The sequence below is a fragment of the Acipenser ruthenus genome, chromosome 17, assembly GCF_902713425.1.
Source record: "Acipenser ruthenus chromosome 17, fAciRut3.2 maternal haplotype, whole genome shotgun sequence".
NCBI classification, from domain to species: domain Eukaryota; kingdom Metazoa; phylum Chordata; class Actinopteri; order Acipenseriformes; family Acipenseridae; genus Acipenser; species Acipenser ruthenus.
In genome coordinates, this window is record NC_081205.1 from 25894689 (window position 1) to 25921085 (window position 26397).

The 26397-nt window shown below is 35.5% G+C and overlaps 1 protein-coding gene across 13 annotated transcripts in view; it reads right to left on the reverse strand.

The window, feature by feature from the left end:
- Nucleotides 1-26397, reverse strand: part of LOC117423468 (histone-lysine N-methyltransferase MECOM-like) — a 178002-nt gene that overhangs the window by 83892 nt on the left and 67713 nt on the right. For all 13 annotated transcript variants that reach the window (XM_034928718.2, XM_034928727.2, XM_034928725.2 and 10 more), the window contains one exon: nt 18748-19085. In XM_034928718.2, coding sequence (XP_034784609.2) covers nt 18748-19085 — 338 coding nt within the window. The remainder of the gene's footprint in view (nt 1-18747; nt 19086-26397) is intronic.

Here is a 26397-nt window from a genome sequence, read left to right on the forward strand (position 1 = left end):
TATAATTACCCCTTTGTACAGTTGGGTTTTTACTAGAACAATCTAGGTAAAGTATCTTGCTCAAGGGTACAGCAGCAGTGTCCCCCACCAGGGATTGAACCCACAACCCTGCGGTCAAGAGTCCAGAGACCTAACCACTACCCCACACTGCTGCCCTTTATTTCTTTTATTGTATTTATCCTATATAGTACCAGTATGTGTAAGGTCACTGCCAAATAATATCTGTAAGGTCAAATTTTATTAAAATTAAATACATAAATAAATAAATAAATGATGTTTTCTCAAACAAATATATTATATATGAATGCAGACTAAATAAAACAATATAACTGTGATTTGTGTATCAAGTTGAAATGTCTAAACTGTCTAATACCAAACTATGTTTCTGTTTTTTATTCCAACCAGAAGGCCCATAAAATGTTTAAAGTTTCTAGGATAAAAAAAGAATAAAAAAGGCATATATTTATTTATTGCATTTACTGTTATCAGGAGACATCATTTATAACGAAACAGTCTCGTTATTGTTACTTCTCTGGTTAAGTGCTTTCACAGGAGAAGATCTCAAAGCATAACATGTTGTAGGCCAAGTTTGAATACAGTATGAGCACAGTAAATATGGAAAATTTGACAAAGAAGCAGAATGTTTAGACTAATAATATTCTCAATAATGCTTCTGCTTTGAGATGGAAACTACAGAAGGTTATTTGTGGGAAATACAGTTTGCACTAAGCCCATTGCAAGTGAGCTACCATGTATAAATCTGTTTCTTTAATAAATACATGACAGATCGAGCTATGCTTTATGCAATAGGTTAGCGACTTCTAGTAACCTTGATATCACATCACCAAATTCACAAAATTTATTTAGACATTTGTAAAGGCTGTTTTTGATGAATAATTAAAACAAATAAACAAACAAACAAACAAAAAAAAACAGAACATTTCCCTTTGGCCTGATGCTTTTGTTTGTTTTAAATTAATATAAACAATTATCATAAAAAGAATCACAGATTATACAGAATGTGCTTCACTGCATTAAACAGCCCACAGGGAAAAAACACATGAAAATGACTGGATTGTTGCTGAAGAGCAGCACACTGCTTAACCCTATGGACCATTACACAGAACCTGAATATCATTTGCAACCAGAAGAGGGCCAGCAGCACGCATACTGTAGGGAACTCATCTAAATTCTAATATAAGGCAATGACCTGAAGTCACAATTGAACTACTCTATACAAGTATTTTAATAGAAGGCACATCTTGGGTTGTGCAATGTCCAGTTTAGTTGAGTCCACCTTTGTTGAGGTTGTGTTCCTGCCTTAATGAACAGTAAAATAAGAATTAATATTATTTATTAAAATAAAGGTGCTATTAAATTTGAAATTAATCTACCATTTCATTTTTAAGAACTCTGACTGGTGTATACACAAACGTTGTCTTAATTTACAATAATTTTGTGCCTGTGCTCTTTAAATAAACTTAAAAATGTAAACATTTGAATTACTTTTGTTCACTTGTAACAAAGGGTGATTTACAGGCAAGAAATACATAAAGATAACGTGATGGCTTAATGGTTTATTTAAATGTATAGGCTTTCAAAAACATATCAGTTTATGCAGTTATCACAATGAAAGGAAGCCATCTTTTGAAAGCACTGACACAATGGTAATACCATTTCCTCAATCAGGGATGTTAATCTACAGTATGATTGCGAATCAAGCTAAAGCTAAGTGGCTCTTGCATATCAGTGTTGCAAATGAATCTCAGTTTGCATTGTTCATTTAACAAAACAAACCGCCTGTAATGTAACAGTTACACAGATTGAGGAGTGTTTTATTTTTTGCCAGCTATTTTTTATATTTAAATGTGGAAACAAACTGTTATTGTTGCTTCACTGTTGGTAAAGAATAATTTCCAAGCATATAGTTTAAAACGACGTGCTGTTTTCTACATGCTTTCAATAAAAAAAAATTTAAAAAATGGAAGTTAACAAAGCTAATACGCCAAAGCAACATTCAGTAGATATGGGCTGACCTATAAAATGTTACAGTATTATTGTATTTTTTTTATTGCATTATTATTGGTTATGCTATAGAGTTCGTTATATGCAGTAACATCAATAATTATTTTAACTTAAAGACCATAAATTGATTTTCAGAGGGACCTTCATACTGCAAAATCATGTTCTTGTTTTGTATTCTCACAACATCCATTTCAAATTACAGTACTGAAAAATATGTAACGGCGAGTTGAGTAAACATATTATATATATATATATATATATATATATATATATATATATATATATATATATATTTTAAATTGATTTCTTTGTATTATTATTATTACCCTAATTAAAATGCCGCAATTTGTCTTTTGGGGAAAAAAAAGGTATTCAAATGTTATTTACAGAAAATGAAGACATTGCTTTCCACTGTACAAGTCAAGCCAGATGATTGTTTCTTTAACTACAAAATGCATCATGTCCCGAAATGAATGAAGCTGTCTGAAAGAAAATTCTTTTGTAGCTTTACTGTCGGTGCTAATCATAAATAACCATGACATCATAGGAGTCTTATCTATGGAGTTGCTGTTGCTGATCGATAGCATCACTCTAGTAGTGTAAATAGCTTCTAATGTCCCATCTCCCACCTTCAAATAGGCTCTGATTATTTATGATAGCTGTTAGGTTACAAGTCTGAGCTGTGGCCAGGATTTATTTGCTTCTTATTGCTTCTGTTGACTTCAGGTTGGATGGGGATTGTTTTTACTTAGGATGAGGGACCAGCACTGGGCTGATTGGCATGTCCAGAACCTACCAAACCATTCGGGTAGATTCTAATGATGGGATAATGGTCAGGCCATTTGTTATTTTAATGACAAAAAGTGGCAGCCTATTTTGTGCCTTGGGTTCCCTTTTCTCATCAGGTTGACATGAATATGATTTCAAAATTTCAGATATTTATCGAGAAGATGTGACAGGCAACAATTTAATTTGTTTGAAAAATCACATTATTAGAACAGGAAAATTCTCCACATTCTCAGTTTCTGACTATATAAAACCCCCTTTTTTAGGGTGTAAAAAGGAGCTTTTAGTTTGACAATTACCAGATGCAGGATTGTTTAATGTTAATAAACATGTTTATATGTGTAATGCATGGTACAATTAAAAGGATAAGTAATTTGAGCTAAACAATTTCAAGGCCATTTCAATAGTCTTTCGTTTCACTAAAGTGCCTTGAAAACCGAGCAAAGAAACATACCACTGAAATACAGTAGTGCTTTTCATGTGTAACTTAACACCATTTCTACCACTTCCAGCTGGTCACTGATGTACTTTTAATGTCTGATTTAGAGTGGGCAGGCCTTCTACTAACATTTAAAACACGCTGGTCAAACAGCTGTGTGCATGGTGCTGGTAACAGGATAAGCAATATAGTCGGTATTGTAAGTGAAAAGGGGTCTAATAAAATTGTATTGGAAAACTTACTTTCAACCTGGAAATTCAAAGAAAAGACTTCTCTTCCAATTCTAAGGCTTACAGTGGCAACATTGTAGACTTCTTGTGCATTTAGCTTTGTTAAAACTATTCATTTTGTTCTCTGCCTCCTTTCTCCTGTTGCATGAACTTATTTTGAAGGCTTTTTAATAAAATACATTGAAGATAAATAGAGAAAATTGAATCTACAGTTACAGAAAATATTTTATGGTATAATTGTTAAGTTATAAAAGTATTTAAAAAGAAGCTTGGTAATTAGCATCCTTTTGTAAAGAATAACTTTATGTAAGGCTATACAGAAAACGTATACTGTGAACAATTTTACTTGTTTAAAAGTTCGATAGCCCTTTTGCAGAAGACCCAGACACAAGATTGAGGTGTTTTAAAGCACTTTCATGCATTTTTATTAATTACAGAAATAAAAGACAAACCAAAATAAGTGCTAACTAAAACTTTTCACCATCCCTAACTAACAAAATGGACAGCTAAGCTGTTTACCAGTCACCAAACGCAAACAATACGACATGAACAAAAAGCGTCTTCACAATACCTTTTTAAACCCACACAGGTTTCTTCACTGTAACAGCCTCTCTTCACACAGACTGGAGACTGCCCAGAACAAACATTTCTGCCCTGTTATATACCTGTCTGCTAATTACAGGCAGGCGACACAAATTAAGTCATAAAACAATTAAAAAGGTCATCAAATTAAATAAACTAATTACACCTGTGTCTGTGCAAGCACAGCCACACCCACACACATTTATCTGTCAGGGACAGAAATTGACCCTATCCCTGCCAGTCACCAACACATTTTCTTCAGGCAGGGATTTGCCCTGCCACAATACATACATATGTACATATGTACATACATATATGCTGTATGGTCTGATTGTTTGTGCAATGCCAGTGCAGGCTTTATACACAATATAGACAATTTTATATGTAATACTTTCATTTTACTTTCTTTATAATATCAAAGAACTAAACTTGTTTATTATTATTTATTTCTTAGCAGACACCCTTATCCAGGGCCACTTACAATTGTTACAAGATATCACATTATACAGATATCACTTTTTTTTTTTCATTCAATTACCCATTTATACAGTTGGGTTTTTACTGGAGCAATCTAGGTAAAGTACCTTGCTCAAGGGTACACCAGCAGTGTCCTCCACCTGGGATTGAACCCATGACCCTCCGGTCAAGAGTCCAGAGCCCTAACCACTACTCCACACTGCTGCCCTGTTTAGCCATTTTATTCATATTACTTGACCATTTATGTACATTGGACTCTAGCTTCACTTGCGACTTTAAAATCTGTAATGCAGTGTAATCATGAAAATGTTGTAAGTCAGCCTTAGAAATGTCTTTATATTATTGAATATAAAGTGATGTAAGCGTCTAATACTTTTATTTGACAAGACACTTCTCCCCGTCTCTCCCAAACCCTGCTTTGTCTGGTTCTGCTGTTGCTCTCTCATGCATTTGTCTTAGTTTCAGGGCTTTTCTCAGCATCTCTCTTAAACCTAAACAACCTCAAAGAAGAGCTGGCTGCCCAGACCTGACAATAGCTTGTTTGTCACATCCAGGAACTGGTAGTTGTTCAGGAAGTGGGGCCTGGTCCAGCCAGCTGATGCCAGGGGTGGATGATTTATTACTTGGTGTCCTCAGTGGCAGTTGGACCCCTTCCCGCTGTCACTCACAGCCTGCACAGATTCTATCCACAAGAAGAGGTTCCCCTCTGTTCTAAAGAGATTACAATGCTTGTCATAAAGTGTCTTTGAGGGAAGGGAAACGGGTATGAAAATGGGCAAAGAAAAGAAACAATCAGAAGAGGAGAGAAGATGGATGTTCTGTAACCTTTTCTCAGAGACCCATTTATTCCACTTTTTCTCCTGTCTTGAGCAGGTTTTTGTTTTGGCTGATGACAAAGCATAATAGCCTGATAAATTGATTTTGCAAGTCTCTTTCTCATCTCTTGAGAAGACGCTAACTCGTTAGGACTTCAGAGGGCTTTGGAAGGCAGGAGACAACAATTAGTTTGTTGGAGATGTCAGAAAGTAGCCACAAAGTTTTGCCAGCAGAAATCCTTTCTGACAGATTGGTGCTGACAACGTTGGCAGCTGGTAGGAAAAACTAGAGACTCCCTAAGAATCTTTCAAACAGAGAAACATTTGGGCTTATCACCCCTTGTCTAAGCACACTGGAGTCACACAGACTATAAACTTGCTCTTCTTTTATTATCAGTTCAATGTTTTATTTTATATATATATATATATATATATATATATATATATATATATATATATATACATATATATATATATATATATATATATATATATATATATATATATATATATATATATATATATATATATATATAATTTAATAACAGTGTACTAATGTCTCGACTTCCTTATCTCTAAAATATTAATAATCAAAAAACAGCCAGCAATATGAACTCAAAATACAAAGAATATGTACAATTTGTGGTAAATCCCCAAATAGTGGATACCAAGGTTTAATATGCTGGAATAAATATAAGGTAGGAGTTGTAGATTTAAAACAGTTCAAATATCTTTGTTTACATTAAATTACTATACCTTTTGGTGTACATTTTCAAACTGTTCAGCAATCAATTGAGTGTGAGAACCAAAAAAAATTAAAATTACCATCAACAAAAAATCGAAAACCATTTTAAATAATGTGAAAATACAAGATAATAAACAAAAAAGTAAATAGGGAATCAATCTAAATGTATCTATTTAACATTACTATTAATTTGTTTCTAAATAAAATACATTTGTTTGCAGTGTGTAACATTTCTTCAGGCAGAATTAAATAGTAAACAGCAGTAGTTATATACCTAAAGTGCTCTTGGTGTAAACAAATTGACTTTCACATAACCTTTAGAAGCAATACATAATAACATGCTTTCAAAGTTCATGGATTAATACAATTTCTGTACCACTGTTTTATATCTGATCTGAATAATGCCCTCATATTCCACTTATTACTGAATAATTGGACATGGAATATTGTGTTTTATTTTATGCTGGGGCTGATAATAAAGTTTAATCTTAAATAATAGACAATTCATTCAATTCATAATTCACAATTCGTAAGACACTGCCTAGAAAAAAAGGAGCAAAAAGCCCCCCTTCCCTCTTCCCCTTTAATATTTATATCGCAGTCGATTGGTTAGTAGGAAAAACCTTTGGAGCCAGTGCGGTTGTGGGCTGGCAATTCCTTATGCACATATGGCTGGCAAGTCAGCTTGTGGCCAGCAATCCCCTTCACCACTTAGTTAATTTACCAGCACGCTCATTTAGATGAATGCTGGATAACAAACAAATTACCACAACACTGGAAAAGAAATCTTTCCATACTGTAATATTTGGTTGTTTATCACTAAACACACATCTAATTACAACCAGATGCAGTCTTGTATAGATTACCAATACAGACTAGTATCTGTGTCCAGTAGCATTTGGCTGACAGTGTTTGAAATTCTGAAACCTACCCACTGCGCAGTGTATCATCTCAGTATAGCAACATTGGAGATAACAGGGGAAAATTGAGTTTCAGTCTGACAGACTATAGAACTTTCAGACACAACTATAGTTCCAGTCAAGGAGGACCACTCCAGGTTTAATTGGTAAAATTAATAAATGAATTGTTTTACGATCTGGGTGGAGGTTCATAATTGGTTCATAAAAAAAAACAGAGCATGTTTTAGACAAACAATTCATCTGCTTTAGGTTTCTCGTATATTAGCTCCCTATTAAACTGAACAGATAAAGTTAAATTATGTAAAATACAACCTGAGCTTTCATTGCATTTTTTATGTACCAGTACTGTATAAACACTTTAGTGAAGGCACATGCACTTGTTCCAACAGTGCCATTCTGCATGCCTAAATGAATGTTTTGCCCTAAGGAAATATTTTACAAAGCGCCTAATTGTTAAATAACCACGAATTACCTTTCAAGTAAATATTGTCAATTAAGCCCCAAACCACTCTCCAAGGTTTGTGTGCTACCAGAAAGGAAGATTTTAGATCATTCCATACAGTACAGCTTGCCTAAAACCAACTTGCCTGTTTTATATTTAGAAAATGGATGGAAAAATGTGTTTAGATACAGAATAACTGCTTAATTTGCTTCATTTATTTATGTTTAATCTACTGGTTATGCTATGCCAAAAACAAGCAAACTACTGAGTTTTGGCAAAATGTAACAAACAGATCTACTGTACAGCCCTAATTCTTTCATCCAGTTATAGAAGTAGGGCATTTGGAACTCATTACATGGTAATACTAGGTCTTGATTAGTAATATACACAAATTTAAATTTGTATGTCTTGAACATCTAGTATAAAATAAATCTGTAAGCACTTAAAAGGCTCCACCTTTAAAAACTACGGCCAAAACATCTCTCTGAACTGCTTTGCTAATTTTTGCTTAGACAGAGTTTTTTTTCTGTTTAGTTTTTTAAACTTAATTTATATAATATGAAATGGTTTTTACTACCCTTTTTAATGGGTAGCTTTCTTATACTCACAAAATCCATTAAAGTACTACAGTAAAATAAAGCAACAATATAATTACTTGTTTACTTTTGCATCAGTTGTGCACTTTTTCTTCCTTAAACTGCATGATTAATGCAGTTAATGCAGCTTCTAGACACTTGTTTTAGGTATATTCTAGCTGTACTGTGTACTCATTCTGTAGTGCAAATATGAAAAAAAAAGATATGTTGACATGCATGTAGTTAAGCAATGGTATATATAGTAGGTTGCTGGAGATAAAAACTCCACTTCGTTCTGCATAACTCTATTGATCAACAGAAGCTCCCCCAGCACTACGGGAGACCTTTACAATTTGAGTGCTCAAAGTCCTGGAAGCACCCCGAGAGACACAAATTGAGAGAGATTAATTCTGTGCTCCTGCACCACTCATTATCAGCAGACCTGAAGCAGGTCAAATACAAGTTAATCTCTTAAATTCCAGTTTCATTCATGGATGTTAAAACATCCATTACTTTTAGACAAGCAAATGTCTCTGGCTATAAGGCGTTTCTTTAAAAGAAAAGTACAGCTGTACAGTGTGAATGGGGAAAATAAATAAAATAAAGTGCGGGTCTTAAATCTGATCCAGTTTAGCTTGGTTTTAAACTGAGGTGTGACTCAAAAACCCAGCCTCAAAGGAATGGAATGGAACCAGTAGGTGTGTTACAGCATAAATAATCCTATACTCTTCCGACATTCTTTGACTTTAGAAGCTGCAAAATGTTTCAAGAGATAACATCGGCAGCAAACACAGAGAGGGAAATGTGTTTACCTGACTTTTAAAATGTAGAATTGAAATGTGTCTGAAAACCTAACAAGTACAATATTTTGCCATGGTAGTCCATTAGAATATGTTTACTACCTGCTAAACCTTTCAAATAAAATATTAGTTTGACAATTAACTGCCCTTTTACAAATGTGCACTTTAATCAAGAGGTCATTATTAGCTAAATACCTTTTTAGTTTCTAGATTGGTTTATGGTTGGCATCAAAATTTGTGGAGAATGGCAAACTAGGGATTATTCACTACTGTTTGCATTATTTTGACCACAAACAACAACAGTGGTTTTGTAAAGTAGTATTAGTGCTTGATTATTTTTGTTAACCGGTACTTAGATTTACTGCTTAGGTAATATGATATGACTTCTAGTTAACCACTTCTTTGACTCCTGCAGGAAAATGAGGACAGAGTTACAATTCCCACTTCATACCAAGCCAATAAAACTTCATGCTGTTTTTCTTCAAAACTAATGTGTTTTTCTCACTAGCATTGTACATACATTTGGTAACAATCAAGTGCTTATTTAAAGGAGCCCCAAGATAAGGTGTCTGTGAGTTGCACACTTGGGTAATTGATCGCATTTGTTTCCTGTACATGGTTTAAGCTTCTCTTTTTTTTTTTGCGAATGGCCTTTTTCACTGGGCATGTTTCTGATTACTCTCTGCCTTGTTAGCCCAAGAATGTTCTACTGTGGTGAGTGCAAGCAGAACAGGGGCTGTTACAGACACACACCTAATTGGATTGGCAGCTCTCTTCTCTTTAGTACATTATAATGCTTTGCTGAGGAGCCCTCCTGTGGGTAGAGGTATATGCTGGATGAGAGGCCTGTCACTGCACACTGAGGTTCATATATTTTGAAAGGCAGTGTATCATAACCAGGGGGGATATTAGGTTTGCAGGTTTTGTTTCCATTTCACTGGTAAGTTGTTGTTGTCTCTAGTGAATGGGGGGAGTGGCTGTTAAACTGCAGCAAGATTAAGAAATTACTTATATGAATGGGGCATGGACATACTGTAAATGGAAATAAAATATTGATTACTCCTCTTTGGACTACGGTTTGGTAACACTTCATTATACAGAGTTAAAAAATATATGAATAGGTGTGACAGAGAAAGAATGATTCTTGGTGTTAGATCTCCCTCCCGACCTGCAAGGGCGCTGTGTAAAGGGAACAGAGTAGCCTGGACTGGATGGCCCAACAATTAATTCCCAGGGTTCAGCGGAGGTCAGCCATCTAGAAAGGGGGCGGAGCTACGGTACACTAAACCACTGACCCGGAAGGCTAACAGCGTGGCATCCGCGGATTGGAGGAGTGGGTGCACTCGTTAATCAAGGAGTGTTTTGTTTGTTTTGTCTGTCTCGTCTTTAATAGAACTGTTGGTTTGTTATTAGATTAGGTGGCTAACACGATCCGAAGCTGTCGCTTAAGGCCAGCACTAAAACCGGACAACACTGCACATTGTATCACGGATAACTTGTACTTCACCAAGAGCATTACAGCACTCACTTTGGACTTGTGACCGTGTTTGTGTTTTGTGTGTATCTACTGGATTATTATTATTATTTACGGGACTGCAACCCATAATTATCCACGGCGCAATACGCATCGCTGTGTACTGCCAGCCAGCCCTCCTTTTGTTTACTGTTTGGTCACCAGACCGTTTGGATTTACAGAATAAAACAGAAACCATTTCACCCGTACTTTGTTGTCTGGCTTTCATTGTTGGATTACTGCACCTGCACTGCACCTGCGCATTAATTATCACTTTGCCACAACAGGTTATTATTATTATTATTATTATTATTATTATTATTATTATTATTATTATTATTATTATTATTATTACTGTTTACCTTGTCACTAGAACCCCTTGTTGGGTTCATTATTATTACTCTTTCTAATGATATTATTATACTTTAAAAGTAACTTCATATTCCTAGTCCTTTTTAATGCTTTGCCCTTATACATAACCTTGGCACAGACTGTACAAACAAACATCTGTTGATTTTAACAGTCCATCCACTGTCACTTTATGTATAATATATACAGGAATATACTTCATTACAAAATTAAATAGCCCAAATTTGGCTATATTGTTTACTGCAGTTTCCTTCCTTTTAATCAAGCTGAGGCTATCAGATACCAAAATCAAACTTTAAATTATATCTACATCTGCAAATTCAATGAACATCATTCTGTAATTAAAAACCCTTTAAACCCAGTTTCATAAGCCAGCTATACTGTTCAAGACAATGAAGTGTCTATACTGTGTAAACTATAGTGCAATGTACCGTCATGTACAGGATGTGTAAGTACAGTATACCCATTCTGCAGAACCCTCCCCAAATCTGCAGATTATTGCTTCCCAAGAATGTATTACATTTCTGAAAAATATTGAATTATACCTTTCCATTTAGAATCTACATTTTGTTCTTGTTTGTTTAACTTTCTGTGCATACAGTACAAAATGCTAGAATACATTTTAAAAGTGTTTACTCAAGTCTTACCTCCTATTTTCTCAAATAAGCAAAACACTAACTTGTGACTGCTTAAGAGACCATGAATGACATTACTTTGTGTTCTACATGCAGTAAAATTAACAAGTGAACTCAAGACTGGTGAAAGTATTGGATAAACTAAATTCAAATACATTACCTACATTATATTTAAACCTGTGTTACGTTATTATATTCAAGCACATCATTCTATGATTGGGTAACTTACAGTATGGATTTAAATAACTTGGTTATCCTACCAACCATATTACATGGTATATCTAGCTCAGTTAATGGATTAGGTACAAATAAAGTGGTTGAAGAGTGTACACCTGCAGGATTTATTAGCTCTTTTCACTCAGAAGATTATACATTAAATTTATTTTTTTACTGTACATTATGAAAAAGCATGATATATTTTTCAATATACCCAACAGATATATAAAGTAGGGTTAAAATGAGGATTTAAAATAGGCTAACATAAACTAACAAATGAGGCATTATCCTATTCCCACATCTTTCTTGCTCGTATGTAATCCTGGTTTTCTTGTGAGATTCAGCATGATATTCTTTGTCTGTTGACATTCCATTCTCCAAACTGATGTGTATGGCTAGGTCTAACATTAACCCTAAATAAGCCCCCTGTGGTGTCTTTTCATCACAGGTGAAAGCCTGCGAAGTCCCTGTATTCTCTTCCGGCCTAATAAGGTCACTGACCTTTCAAGCCCCTTTAACTTCCTCTTAATCTTAATTTCCTTCACCTATCATTTTCTTTGGTGATGCACCTTCTACTGCTTCATTTTTGCAAATGACTTTCATTGTCCCTTCACAATTCACTTTGACTTTGTTCAATTAGTTAACCTGGTTTCCTTTCTCCTTTTAGTCCTCCTGAGAAAAAAAGAGACTCGAGTTTTCAATAAGTCTGAGAATGGCCTGTATAGGAAACTATTTAAACCCTCAGAAGCGTTGAAATATGACCAATCCGACTATACACTCATATCACAATGGAATGCACATTTAATAATTGAATAAAATTATACTGCTTTGTGTGTGTGTGTGTGTTTTATCTTTGAACAACACAGATAAACTTGTTACATAACAATAAACTTGTTGTACATTATCTTCACGTTTATTTATTAACTGGATATTCATATTTTAATAGCTTCTTCAGCTGGAAAAACTAAACATGGAACTTTAATGATGCTTTTTTTTTTTTTTTTTAACAATTTCTGTGTGAGAGGCAAGACTCCTAGTAAACATGCCCCACAAGACAATAATTCCAGTCCCTTGGAAACAGGACCCTGTGAGTGGCCACCTGTAGCTGAACACAGATAGCATCCCACTGCAGTGAATTAGCACTCTAAGCTGATTAGGGCAGCTATGCACAGCTCTATTTTATTGACACAATAAAGGGGGACAGAGAGGGGCCTGAAATGAGAAAATCATTTCCATACTGACCGAATTATCGGAACAAAAGAGCTCTTTCCAGTTGCAGCATTCAATTTGTTGAAAAAGGCAAGCCACTTAATGGATCACAATACTGACTAGACCGATTAAATTTAGTACTTCAGCTTAGCTCTAATTACAAATCAAAACTCATAATGATCAGGAGATAATAAACAGCATCCCAGTTTTATTGCATAGAGCTCAGAATAACCTTACGTAGTTCGGTTTTGTGCTTTATACAAGCATTGTTATTAAAATGGTTAATTAATGATTGATTAATGGTTAATTAATGATTAATATTTAGGCTTACTCATGCTTTAATTGAGACTCAAGAAAAAAATGTTAGTATCAATTAAAGTAATGCAATTGGTACTGGTATTATTCCAAGACGTCAACTTATTTGCAAATTCAACACTATTTAATAGTACTTTTTGAATTACTATAATTACATTATTTTGTATTCAACATTTAGGATGGAAACTTAAAATGAACTAATTAACTAATTCAGTCAGTTTGTTTTAACTCTGTATTAATTCGGAGAATGTAATAAATAACATGTGTATCCTTAAATGTATGTAAACATTGTTAACGTGTGTTTAAAAGGATATGCTGCAACAAAGAGTAAAATGGAACAAACTACCTTTCAATTCTCATCTACGTTTTTTCAAAGCAAGTGGAATTATTTATTCATCAGGTTATTAGTATCATATAAAAAAAGCAATCTGGATTAATTTCTCTTTTCAAGTTTTTTTTTTTTTTGTTCAGGCCGTTAAGGTGTTTTTTTCCCCCATTTTTTTTTTTAAAGAATATTTAAACATGTCAGTAAAATCAACTTTGTGTCACTTGGCTGACAGCTTGTCACAATTCGCCAACTGGGTCTGTGTCTGAGACAGTGCTGTAATATCTGCATTCATTCATTACAAGGGCTTAGCCAAATACCAAAAAATAAGCCTTGCCTCAAAATGTTCCATCGTTCTGTCTAGATCTTGACATGGAATCGGAATTTTTGAATCACAAAACACTTCAGAGGTTCTGCTACCTATTATCTTCTCTTGGCTTCCCTCTTGTCCCTAGATGCTGAAAAATATCACCACTGCAAGTAAGGTAGTCAACAGGCAAGCTTTTTGAGGCCTAATCCTCAGGCCCTCATTCATACTCACTGTTAATCTCTAAAGGCATTATAGAAGTGGTGGACAAAGGGATCTGAATACCTCCATTCCTGTCTAGAATGGGAGGAGTCCAGGAAAAAATAAAATGGAAAGCTTAGCTTTTGTAAACTAAAAAATGGTCCCATAAGCTACACGCATTAAAGTTTCTGTCATGGGACATGCATAATCTAGTTTGAAATACATCCTTCAATATATGTTAAAGTAGATTTTCCATCTTGTTGCCAATTGAAAGTATTTTATATGTAACAAATGTATATATGTATGGCTCTAAGTTATTTAAATATATATTTCTGAGAACTGTTCCTTTTATAGCAACTGCAACCTAGTGGCACCACTTGGAGTTATTTGTATTAATTGTGCTTAGTTTTTGATTACCCTTTTATCTTATGAGAATATGTACAGTGTAGCTGAAAAAGTGTAAAACATTTTTCCCCACTCTATCGGGAGTCACTACAAAGATTTTTAACCAGCCCACTTGAAGCTACAAGACACTTTACAATGTTTATGTACTAAAGTACTAGACGTGATTTTTATGCATATAAATATCTGCATCTCTTGGCATGATCCAAATTAATTTTAATTATATCCACCTTTTTATTTCTTCTCTCTCTCTCTCTCTCTCTCTCTCTCTCTCTCTCTCTCTCTCTCTCTCTCTCTCTCTCTCTCTCCTCATTCTCTTTTCCAGAGATTGTAACACTTTGACAAATGGCACTTGTTCTAATACTCTGCTGACTAGAACTTTTGTCAACTTTCACGAAATCTCATTCAGTTGAGAAAACAAATGTTGGCCTTGTTTGCTGACTCTAATGAAGACTGTCAAGCCAAATAAACACTTAATATCACTAGAGGCTCTTTCCTCTTTCTAAAGCCTTTTAAATGCTGGTGTAGCTTTTCTAAACTATTTATTGACAAGGGGAAAAAAGCAAGTCAAGTGAGAGCTGTTTTGTTTCTGCTGTTTAGCTATGACATCCCTTTCCTGCAGCATACACTATACCCCTTCACCGCCTGTTTCAGTCATCAAGGCACACCTTTGTCTTATTTGGTCTGCCATGGCTGCAGTTCTGACCTCTGACCCCAGAAACTAGTCTTAGTCTTCCTGAATTTTATTGAGTGTTAATAGACTTCTGGCATTCCTTTCATTGGTAATAGAAATAGAGGAGAGACATTTAATTGAAAAGACTCACACAGCTGTACACTGAAAGGCAGATTCAGAATTGAAAGTCGGCACAGTCAAGGAAGGAGTGGAATTTTATGTTTGAGGGGCTTTGTGTATGCTTTACAGATTTGTGCCTTTTCAAACACACAGAAAAGCAGCCATGATTTAATCATCATCATCTGGGCACAAAACATTATAGACTCTTAAGTCCTGTGAAATGATCAATTCGCTTTTCTGAATTGTGACTGCAATTAATCATGGATTTGGAAAACCTACTGTACATGTTTTTTTTTTTTCACGCAATTCTCTTGATGTTGCTAATTATCCGTTAAACAGATTGCAATATTTAGATACTTTAGAAGGGGTAGTGTTCTTAGTGAATAAGAACATAAGAACATAAGACAGTTTACAAACAAGAGGCCATTCCGTTGCTCGTTTGGTTGTTAGTAGCTTACTGATCCCAGAATCTCATCAAGCAGCTTCTTGAAGGATCCCAGGGTGTCAGCTTCAACAACATTACTGGAGAATTGGTTCCAGATTCCCACAATTCTCTGTGTAAAAAAGTGCCTCCTATTTTCTGTTCTGAATGCCCCTTTATCTAATCTCCATTTGTGACCCCTGGTCTTTGTTTCTTTTTTCAGGTCGAAAAAGTCCCTTGGGTCGACACTGTCAGTATCTTTTTAGAATTCTGAACGCTTGAATCAAATCGCCGCATAGTCTTCTTTGTTCAAGACTGAATAGATTCAATTCTTTTAGCCTGTCTGCAGATGACATGCCTTTTAAACCCGGAATAATTCTGGTTGCTCTTCTTTGCACTCTTTCTAGAGCAGCAATATCCTTTTTGTAGCTAGGTGACCAGAACTGGACACAATATTCTAGATGAGGTCTTACTAATGCATTGTAGAGTTTTATGCAAATTTGTATTGCCTGCGTGCAGTTCCTTACACTTTTCTCTATCATTTTGAATGACCTTTGCTACTGCAAAGGTGTTTGTCACTCCTCCTATTTTTGTGTCGTCTGCAAATTTAACAAGTTTGCTTACTATACCGGAATCTAAGTCATTAATGTAGATTAGGAATAGCAGAGGACCTACTGGTAATACTGATCCCTGTGGTACTCCACTGGTTACCTCACTCCATTTTGAGGTTTCTCTTCTAATCAGTACTTTCTGCTTTCTACATGTTAACCACTCCCTACTCCATGTGTATGCATTTCCTTGAATCCCTACTGCGTTCAGTTTGAGAATTAATCTTTTATGCAGGACTTTGTCAAAAGCATTCTCGAAATCTAAATAAACCATATCATATGCTTTGCAGTTATCCATTGTCGATGTTGCATCCTCAAAAAAATCAAGCAGGTTAGTTAGACACGATCTCCCTTTCCTAAAACCATGCTGACTGTCTCCCAGGATACTGTTACCATATAGGTAATTTTCATAAGTCATATTATAATTTCCATAAGTTTACATATAATAGACGTCAAGCTTATTGGTCTGTAGTTACCTGGTTCAGTTTTGTCTCCCTTTTGAAACCTAGTTCATAATAAAATACAGCTACACTTTTGGAGAAGTACTGTTTCAGTTTCGGTATCCGTTATTTATATTTAAGATCATGAACTGCTTTAACTTCTCTGATTTCCAATAATTATTTTACCATTTCATAACCAACAGCTTTATTTTGGTTTTTTAGTTTTATTCAGTATGTTATTTCCTATAATATGTATACTAAACATTATAAACATGCCCAAGGCCATTTAATCTCTTTTTTTTTTATTTACAGAAGCCATCACAACCATAACTCACCATTTCTATATTAATAAAGCTGAGAAATTTATTATGATGGTGCTGAGAAGTTATTAAGTATGGCATCCCCAGTGACAAACTACCACAGTATTGTCACAAACCCAAAAGCAGTTGCCCATTTATCACCCAGCTCTCCCAGATGGTTCTGCATTTTTATCGCTCCCAGGTTGGTGACATCACCTGGTCTCCCACTCAGAATTGATGATATCTTGCTTACATTTACCAAATCAATTTTATTTTTACAGGCCCCTGCATATTGGCATATTGACTGTTCGCCTTAATGGCATTTACCATATTTAATGCAAGGATGTCATCACTGAATACCCCCCTGAATAATGTGGCATTTCATAATACATCTTTTACAATGTATGTACTTAATGGAAAGAATTATAGTTTGCTGTCACTGCAGTAATTAAACATAATGATACAGTATTGCTCTTTGGGATGCTATCTTCTTTGGAGATTTTGCCTTTAAAAAGTCTTGGGCTTTTTAAATACATATTATTCAAGGTTTCCATAAATTATTGTGGCATTAACAAATGTGTATTTCTCTCACTGGCAGAAACTGAACACATGGTGGAAATGTTCACACATGTAATGTTGAAAAATAGTACTGGTAATTATTTTATACATATAAAAGAAAGAAACACATTTAGCAATGCAACACTATAATGTATGTAAAATGCACGTATGTAAAACAACGTTGGGTACTTTGTTGAGTGTTTAAGGTAGTGTTTCTCCCAAAATTACCCAAAACATAAAGGTTACACAATTAGGTTGATTTGTTGATTCTTAACAGTAAAACCAATATGACAAACTGGAAACCGATGACCTTTGGTCTTGTGCTATGACCCCCTATTCGATTTTAGCTTTAACTAACCAATACCTGATTAGATAATGCTCAGTTTTGGTCTTAGAATGTGATAAAACCAAATGTATAGCTTTTCATTTTAATTGGTTTAAAGCATTTAATCAGAAACCAAAGTCTCTTATGCTTTTTTAACAGTACATTTGTCAGTCCCCCGAAAATTGGGTTAACCCTGATGTTTTAGGATGAACTAACAAAAATGAGATATGTCACCAAAATAGAACATTTGGGAAAAAAATATCCATATAAAAGCTGGTGTTGATGTTACAAGCATATGAATGTCTAAACTGACTTTTAGTGCATGTCAATATAGAAAGCCACACTAAACTAGTGTATAGTGAGGAGGCTGTGTGGTCCAGTGGTTAAAGAAAAGGGCTTGTAACCAAGAGGTCCCCGGCTCACTCATTGTGTGACCCTGAGCAAGTCACTTGTGCTCCGTCTTTTGGGTGAGATGTTGTTGTAAGTGACTCTGCAGCTGATGCATAGTTCGCACACCCTAGTCTCTGTAAGTCGTCTTGGATAAAGGTGTTTTCTAAATAAACTAATAATATATACTGTAGCGAATGATGCCTTATTGCCTCTACAACCTAGTCCATTAATACTGTATACCTAGTCCATTAATACTGTAATGACACAGAAAATAAAGGCATTTTAAACAGTAATGTTTGTGCTTTTGTTTTTATCGTTTAGATATCCACAACTCACTGAAGTCTAAAGACTAGTACTACATTTCTCTATTTTTATTCCTTTATTTTCATTTAAACCCAGATGAATGAGTAGTAAATGAAGTAAAAATAAATATGGTAATGAATTTGCTTAACATCCGTTTTGACATTATATCATCGATTGTACCTATATTGATTGAAATAGCTTTTTAAATGAACAAAACAGTCACTTACGTAGGCAATCCGAAACGTGGACATGCATAAACCAAACAGTACATTGATTGCTTACCTCCCAACCAAGACTAGGGTCTCTCAAGCTTGACTGTTGTTCTCCAACATAGGGGCCGAAGCGTTCTCCTTTATCAACCTTTCTCTTTGTCCATATCCCTAGTCCAGCAGAAGGAATGTCTGACTCCCGTAGTTCAAAGTCAGGAGGTAGGGGAAGGTCATCAGGAATGTATATGGGTGCCTGGTAAGGTGAGCCCTCCTTAGGTGTGCACTCTTCACTGGACACTGCAGGTGAAGTTAGGTCTTGTGCAGGGAGGGAAAAGGAGGCCAACTCACTGTCAGCTTCTGTTATTTCATCCAAAGCAATTCCAGGATAGCCTTCATACAGCCCTTCAATACCTGGAAAAAAAATAACAATGCAAAAAAAAAATGTCAATACTTTTACCAAAAGATCCTGTAAAGGAGAACTACATTCTGAAACAGCGTTGAAACATGTGCCATACACAAGTCAGAATTGCTGACCAACTTAATTTTGTTTTTCTATACATACATTTTTTTTGTATTTCGATGTGTATTTATCTTATGAAGAACTCCATAATTGCAGTTACAATTGCTACCAAGGAAACAGTCACCAAAATTATTGAGCCACATACATCAATTACAGGTATGGTTTCAGTTAAGTAGATTCATTTAAACATTTCATAAGCCACAGATGCCAGCAAAACACTTCATCATTAATTTCTGTCATACTTTAAATGGGTCAATGGTTTTTCCATATTATAGAAGAGGAAATAGGCGCTAGTACTGATGCGTCTGTCTGTGGCACCAAATGTTCTATGAATTTAGATTGTAAATATTTTATAACCCAGCTATGGGCTGATCTGGGTGCTCACAATAGCAAAGAAGGAAAGTTATCACAGCCTTCCTATAAAATTCCAGATTTGTAAATAATAATAATAATAATAATAATAATAATAATAATAATAATAATAAATTGTTGAATATGCATTTTGGAATGGATTAAATACACTGCACATTATTGTTTATTAAATACACATCATTTAGAAACATGATGCATATGCATTCATATTATAAACACCCATGTTTCAAAACATTGAGATTTATATTCAATGAATGTTACTCTAATTAGTAATTTTTGGAGAAAAAAGCACCTATAAAAGTTACAAAACTAGACACGGTTGTATTTACTGAAATTATTATTATTATTTTTTTTTTCTCATTTCAGAAAAATGCAACATGTATAAATGTCTTTTTTATATATAAGTTTAGTCATCGCCAATTGATTTTACCCTGTTTTTCTCCCAATTTGAAATATAGAATTGTATTTTTGAGCTCAGCTCACCGCTACCACCCCTGCACTGACTCAGGAACGGTGAAGATGAACACACACTATCCTCCGAAACATGTGCCGTCAGCCGACCGCTTCTTTTCACTCTGCAGATCCGCCATGCAGCCAACCCAGAGCTACTGCGTCGGAGGACAACGCAGCTCTGGGCAGCTTACAGACAAGCCTGCAGGCGCCTGGCCAGTCTACAGGTGTCGCTGGTGCACGGTGAGCCGAGGACACCCTGGCCGACCAAAGCCCCCCCCCCACGGCGGCACTCGGCCAATTGTGTGCCGCCATCTGGGAACTCTTGTCCATGGACAGCAGTGGAATAGCCTGGACTCGAACCGGCAACAAGGCTATAGGGCGCATCCTACACTCCATGCAGAGTCTTGATCTGAAGTTATTACATGGTTTCCAATTGATATAACATTAATTTATATAAAGACAACACAAATTCATAATGCATTCCATAATAATATCATATTATAGCCTAAACATTAATATAGTATGCAAGGAAAAAAAAAAAAAAAGTGGGATATTTAACTTAACATTTCTACACTGTTACTTGATTCTATTAAGATAAAAAAAAAACACAATATTATTGTATTTGATCTTTTTTTTTTTACAATGAATTTAATTATTCAATGACGAATATTTAAGTGTAGCCATTGTTGCCATGGTTTCATCTTTTCCCTTTCCTAATCCAAAACTGTTATTTATAATAAAAACAAGAACATGTTTCAAAGGAAGTCCTGTAGTAAAGGTTAATTATTACTAAAGGGAGGGTGGACACCACTGTCTGAACTTTCCGTCTAACTTTGACTTCGGCAGGAAGAGTTACGCGTGGCTGTGCGAGGACTGGTTCATGATGATGAGCAATGTGCCAAAACTAACGTATCCCTAACCTAGCAGTCACCATGTTTTATATAGAGCTTTGCTGATGAAGTCTACAGTTTCACAGTGGGAGTTTCCTGCAGATGCTGGGAGGTACACTGCAGTAAATGTACAGCATGCCTGCGAGAGATAATGCTGCCGGCCACTCAAGGGGTAATTAGAATACCGGAGGATGGGTGCCACCACTGGGGCTGCAGCCTGCTCATCCTCAGCAGGTAATGTCTTTTCACATCCACTTCAGACTTCCTCAGTCTGTCTCACTGCAGGAGGCTGCCAGATCTGAGAGCAATGACCACGAAGACGTTGCTTATTAATGAATCCTAATGCTGGAATCTCCAGCATTCCCAGAAAGCAAGGGGCTTGTTGGATTTCTGCCTGATGCCTAGATCTGCAATGTGTTCCTTTTTTATTTTGATATTTGGAACAACAGCTTTAAATAAGCAGTGAGTTATATTAACAAAGGTTTATAAATATAGTCATAGTGTGCACATCACAAAAGAAAACAAAATGACTCAGGGAGGAGTGGGGGGTATTAGCTGAGATCACTCATTGAACAAAGTATATATACAGCGACATGTTATATTTGCTGTATATATCCCATAAGTAATTTTTCATTGCTTTAGCAATGATACTGCTCATGAACTTTCAGAAGGAACAAAATCACTGTACTCCAAGACATGCAGGGAAAAGAACATTTAAATGGCACAGCAAAAAAAAAGTGTAGCATGCTGTAAATCTGTTACTGCCTCTCCTTTGTTCAATGTGGGATGCTAATTTTTTAAAACAGCTACACCACCTCTGTCCTTTTGAGACTGTAATCATATAACGTTAAACACATGTGGTACAGTACATTATTCCTGGAAGATGTCAATAGCAAGTGAGGCTACAAGTGGCAGGAGCTAAGGTTCTGTGCAATGTCCTTCATGTGCAATTAGACCACACTGTCTAAAGTTATATGACATTCACCAGAATGAGATTTCACTATTGAAAGATTGAGCTTGTTTCTGCACATCTTTCCCATTTCAAATGATTACATGTCTTCAGTGGCAGCACAGGTTCAGCAGCTTAAAAGCAGCCCTGTCAAAATCTGATATGTTAATTTATTACACTGCTTTAATGTAAGGTTACACATGTCTATTCTATGCTGGTTTTAGCATTGCAGAACGAGAATTTAGCCTTTTTTTCAACATAGTAAAAACAAAGTTTTTGATTTATAGTCATTGCCCTGGTACCTGTTTTACAAGTTTGCTAGTGTGTAATAAAATCATATTGAAGTTCTGTTTATATTTTTTTGTTACATAAACATTTCTTATTTGTGCAACATTTACAAAGATATTCTTAAAAAAAGACAAAAAAAACAGGACTGAGCATCGCCTCATTTTCAGGAAGGCCTTCATTTTTCCAAGTTTAACAACTGTATGGGATGGAGGTAACATCACTTGCTGGACGCCCACAGTAAATCTATGACCGAGCTTGGATTTGAACAGAGAATTATCTGTCCACAGTCCTATCTAACACTAAACAAAGCAATACTGCTGTTAGAAACAGACCATTACACGTCTTTGGCCAGGGGAAAATTGGTTGTATACAGTAGTTACCATCCATACTATTGAGATTCAGGTATTTTAAAATGGCTGCTGTATGTATGCTACATGGAAATCATCTTTACAACAACAAAGCCTGCTTTATGTTATTTTCCATTATTTGGTTCTAGAGCTGAAGACAGTTGCTAAACACACCTTCTGGTGTAAAACCCCATAATTCTGTTGGAATCTATTTTCATTCTCTATAGAAACTAAACTATTTTGTTGGTGTACTTACAGCGTCTCAAGATAGTTGAGCAAGCAACATGAAGGAGCATGTAATATTTAAATTATTCCGCAAAAGATTAGATTGAAGTTATTCTTTTAACAAAGCCTTGCAACATACAGTTATATAACAAGGTTTTACTTACAGAGGCAATTATCTGTATGATTATATAAAAAGGCCATCGTACTCCCAGTCCATACAATCATTTACATTTTTGGTTTGTAAAATCGAATCGAATCAAAACAATATAAAGACTGAAGGTTTCCCTAGTAGTTTATTTAAAGTGTCACACAGTAACTTTGCCATAACTTTAAGTGCATACTAGTCTTCGCCTGAAGGAAAATTGCCATTAAACATGTTTTCTGTACTCATGGCATTTGCAAATTGATAGTGTGGTCTGAACGTCCTTTGGAAATTTCGACGTTCATTTGTTTGATTGGGCTGTCACTTCCAGTTGATCTGCAGATGACTTGTGTCACTTTGTTTAAACGTCCCACTTCATATATACAACAGAACACAGTAAGCCCTCTGTCCAAATGTTTAAATTGAGGTAAAATGTGGTAGTCAGTTCTGTTTCACATTTCCATCTTAAAAGACAGGTGGATTCTGTTTGGCAAAGCCTGAACACGCACATTCTTCATGGCTGGTTTTAAATGTTAGAACAATTGGCCCAGTTTTAAATTGAATGCTCTGTATACATTTTTTTATTATTTTCCTTGGAGTTCTGTTAAATATTATTGGTTCTTAAAAGTGAAGCATGTCATATGGTGTATGGGTGCTCTTTCTGGAGGTAATTGAATATTTAGAAACTTACTTCAGATCAGAGGCTTGTGCATGATGACTTAAAGGTTTAGATTCTATCTAGATCCAAAAGTCTAATAGTTTACATATTTCTGTGCATTTCTCTTGCTAACAAATCTACTGGTCAGAATGAAACTTGGATCAGGAATGGTAATGTACAATTCTGAACCATGGACAAACTGAAATCTGTTGATCTTAAATGAGTGTTGAGTCAATGAGACTTAAATACAAAAAGCAAAGTATTTCGGATGGTTTAGGACAGAACGTTACACACTATTGCACCTGTGAATTCGGTCAGTGGGGAGCAAGTTAGGTTGGGATTCATACAGGAGCAAGAGGGGTTGTTGTAGTTCTATTTTGAGATCAGTTTTGGTGGAGCAGAAAGCAGTCAATGTCTACTGTAGGCATGGTACAGGACTTTATTAGCTCTGGTCAAGCACTCTGCTAAGACAGTAATACAGGTTCCCAGTGGAGGCATTCCAGAATGCTTTGTTTCATCAGTGGAGACATTCCAGAATGCTTTGTTTCATCAGTGGCTTCCTTTGTTATTTGGAAGTAGAGCCAAAGATAGTGCCCAACAATACAATATGGTATTTCTTTGTTGTGTATGTTTCCAGTTGAATAGAATAAATGTAATGTGATCAGAACTTGGTGCTGGGTAAACCCAACCTGTGAATGGTCTGCTAAGAAGCAGCCTAAAAAAATAACAATACTCCAATGAAACCATTATGCGACATGCTGAAAATGTCAATCCCAAATATAAACTTAATGGAACTAATTAATAACTTATGCTAAACATATATTTTCAGAATGTTTAGTTTCATTACAAATGCATTGGCTTTAGATTAGCGAGGATGGGGTTGAATTAGAAATACGATCTCCCCTGTGCAATGACTACAATATGCATTAAGAACACCTCATTAATCCTTGAGGTCACCATGTCCAGCTGTTTTTTTTTTTCATTTTTGATTCAGTCTAGTGAAAGCGAAGGGGGCTAAAGGGATCTTAATGCCTAAAGGGCATTGCCTATCTTTCTATCTATCAAGTTTTCCTGGTTTTGTGTGTTGTATGCCATTCATGACATCAACTGTACCATATTGAGGTTCTATCATACTTTGTTCTTAATATCGAGGCACCTGCTTGAAAACATCATACCTGAGGCCCCCGTCATAACTTCCTTCAACAGCATAGTCAGTTCAAAACTGTCACATCCTAATCGGCCATGTATCTGAGACACTTAACAGTAGTTTTCTCATCAACATCTTCCGTCTTTTCAACGAAATAAAGGTTTGTTATGAATAGAAGGAATTCTAGCTGGATTTTGTAATATACATATTAACAAGACAGCACTATATATTCTAACATTGTTCAAGGCATTCTTAAACTAAAGCGTTTTCACATTTCAGTTTTTTGCAGTTTCTCTTTCGTTTTCTACCAAAGTGTAATGTTATTCAAAGCACCTGCTGATTTTTTAATGAGCCCAAAATGACTTCCAAACATGGCCACCGTGTAATTTATGTTGTGATAATCATACATTATTATGCAGGGAGATTCTCATTTAAAATGCCATCATGTGTACTTAGCTATAAAAAGAGATCCCAGTCACAACCAAAACCAGTGCCACGGGATACAATTTGCAATGCCAATAATCCAAAACACTTTTATAAGACATTAAAGATCTGAACAAATTATAAAATAAATGACCTTTAAAAGTACTAAAACTCTATTTCATGATCTCTATTTTTCTCAAACCCTGAGTGAAAAATATAAAGACTTTTCTAGTAATTTATGTCCGCAACTCTATTTTCTCTGCTGTGTCTGCCCCAGACTAGTCATTTGTTACCTGCTAGTTTCAATTGATTTCCTTTTGCCTTTACTTTCTTTATCAATTGAAAGGGAAGACCAAACCAAACGACGTACACCATCTAATACCAATCATTTGATAACAAACTCATATACTGCGGGTAATTAGAACATGCTTTTCTTTCATTCAAATGGTCATCCTTTCTTAGACGTATTAGGTTTGAAATAAAACTCAGAGGGATGGAGGGACTGTGGCACTGAATGCCATGTAGGAGTTCTCCAAAGATCGCATGTTGGCTGTAACAAAAGCAATCCCTAGCACTGTAGCTCAGCAGCAAGAGATTGTATTGCTGTTCTCAAGTTCTGGTGTTCTAAAGACCTGATCCCAATAGAAACTATTCATTTGAGACTGCAGCTAACCTTGACACTGCTGGCTGTTTGAATTTCACGTGTGCCCAATGTTAACAAACAGCAAATTAGCAAATCTCGGTGGATATGTATGTTTCTTTAATTACCCATACTATAGATGCTTGTTGACTTTGCAGCAGGTTTTCAGCCATTAAATGAAGACAAGTGGTACATTGCAGGTAGCTTAATAGAATACAGTATGTGAATAGTATAAAGTTAGCTGCTTATGCCCCCTTTATTAAAATTGAAAGTTATTTAATAAAGACTTAATGGGGGTGTATCTGTATTGCTGACAGGGAATGCTGTCAAGCCCTCCAAATATTACTTCTAAAAGGTACATGGTTAAACTCCCTTTATCCTAAATTATACAATATGTAAAGCATAATAATTACTATTGTGTATAAATAAAAAATAAATATGTTTTTCTGGCCTCATTAAAACAATATATTACGCTTGGTTCTATCATTTGTGTTACATCTCATAGTAATGCCAGACTCCATTGTAATGTAAAATGTATAATTGATTGATTCATGGTTAATTTGGGCAGCAGTGTGGAGTAGTGGTTAGGGCTCTGGACTCTTGACCGGAGGGTTGTGGGTTCAATCCCCAGTGGGGGACACTGCTGTTGTACCCTTGAGCAAGGTACTT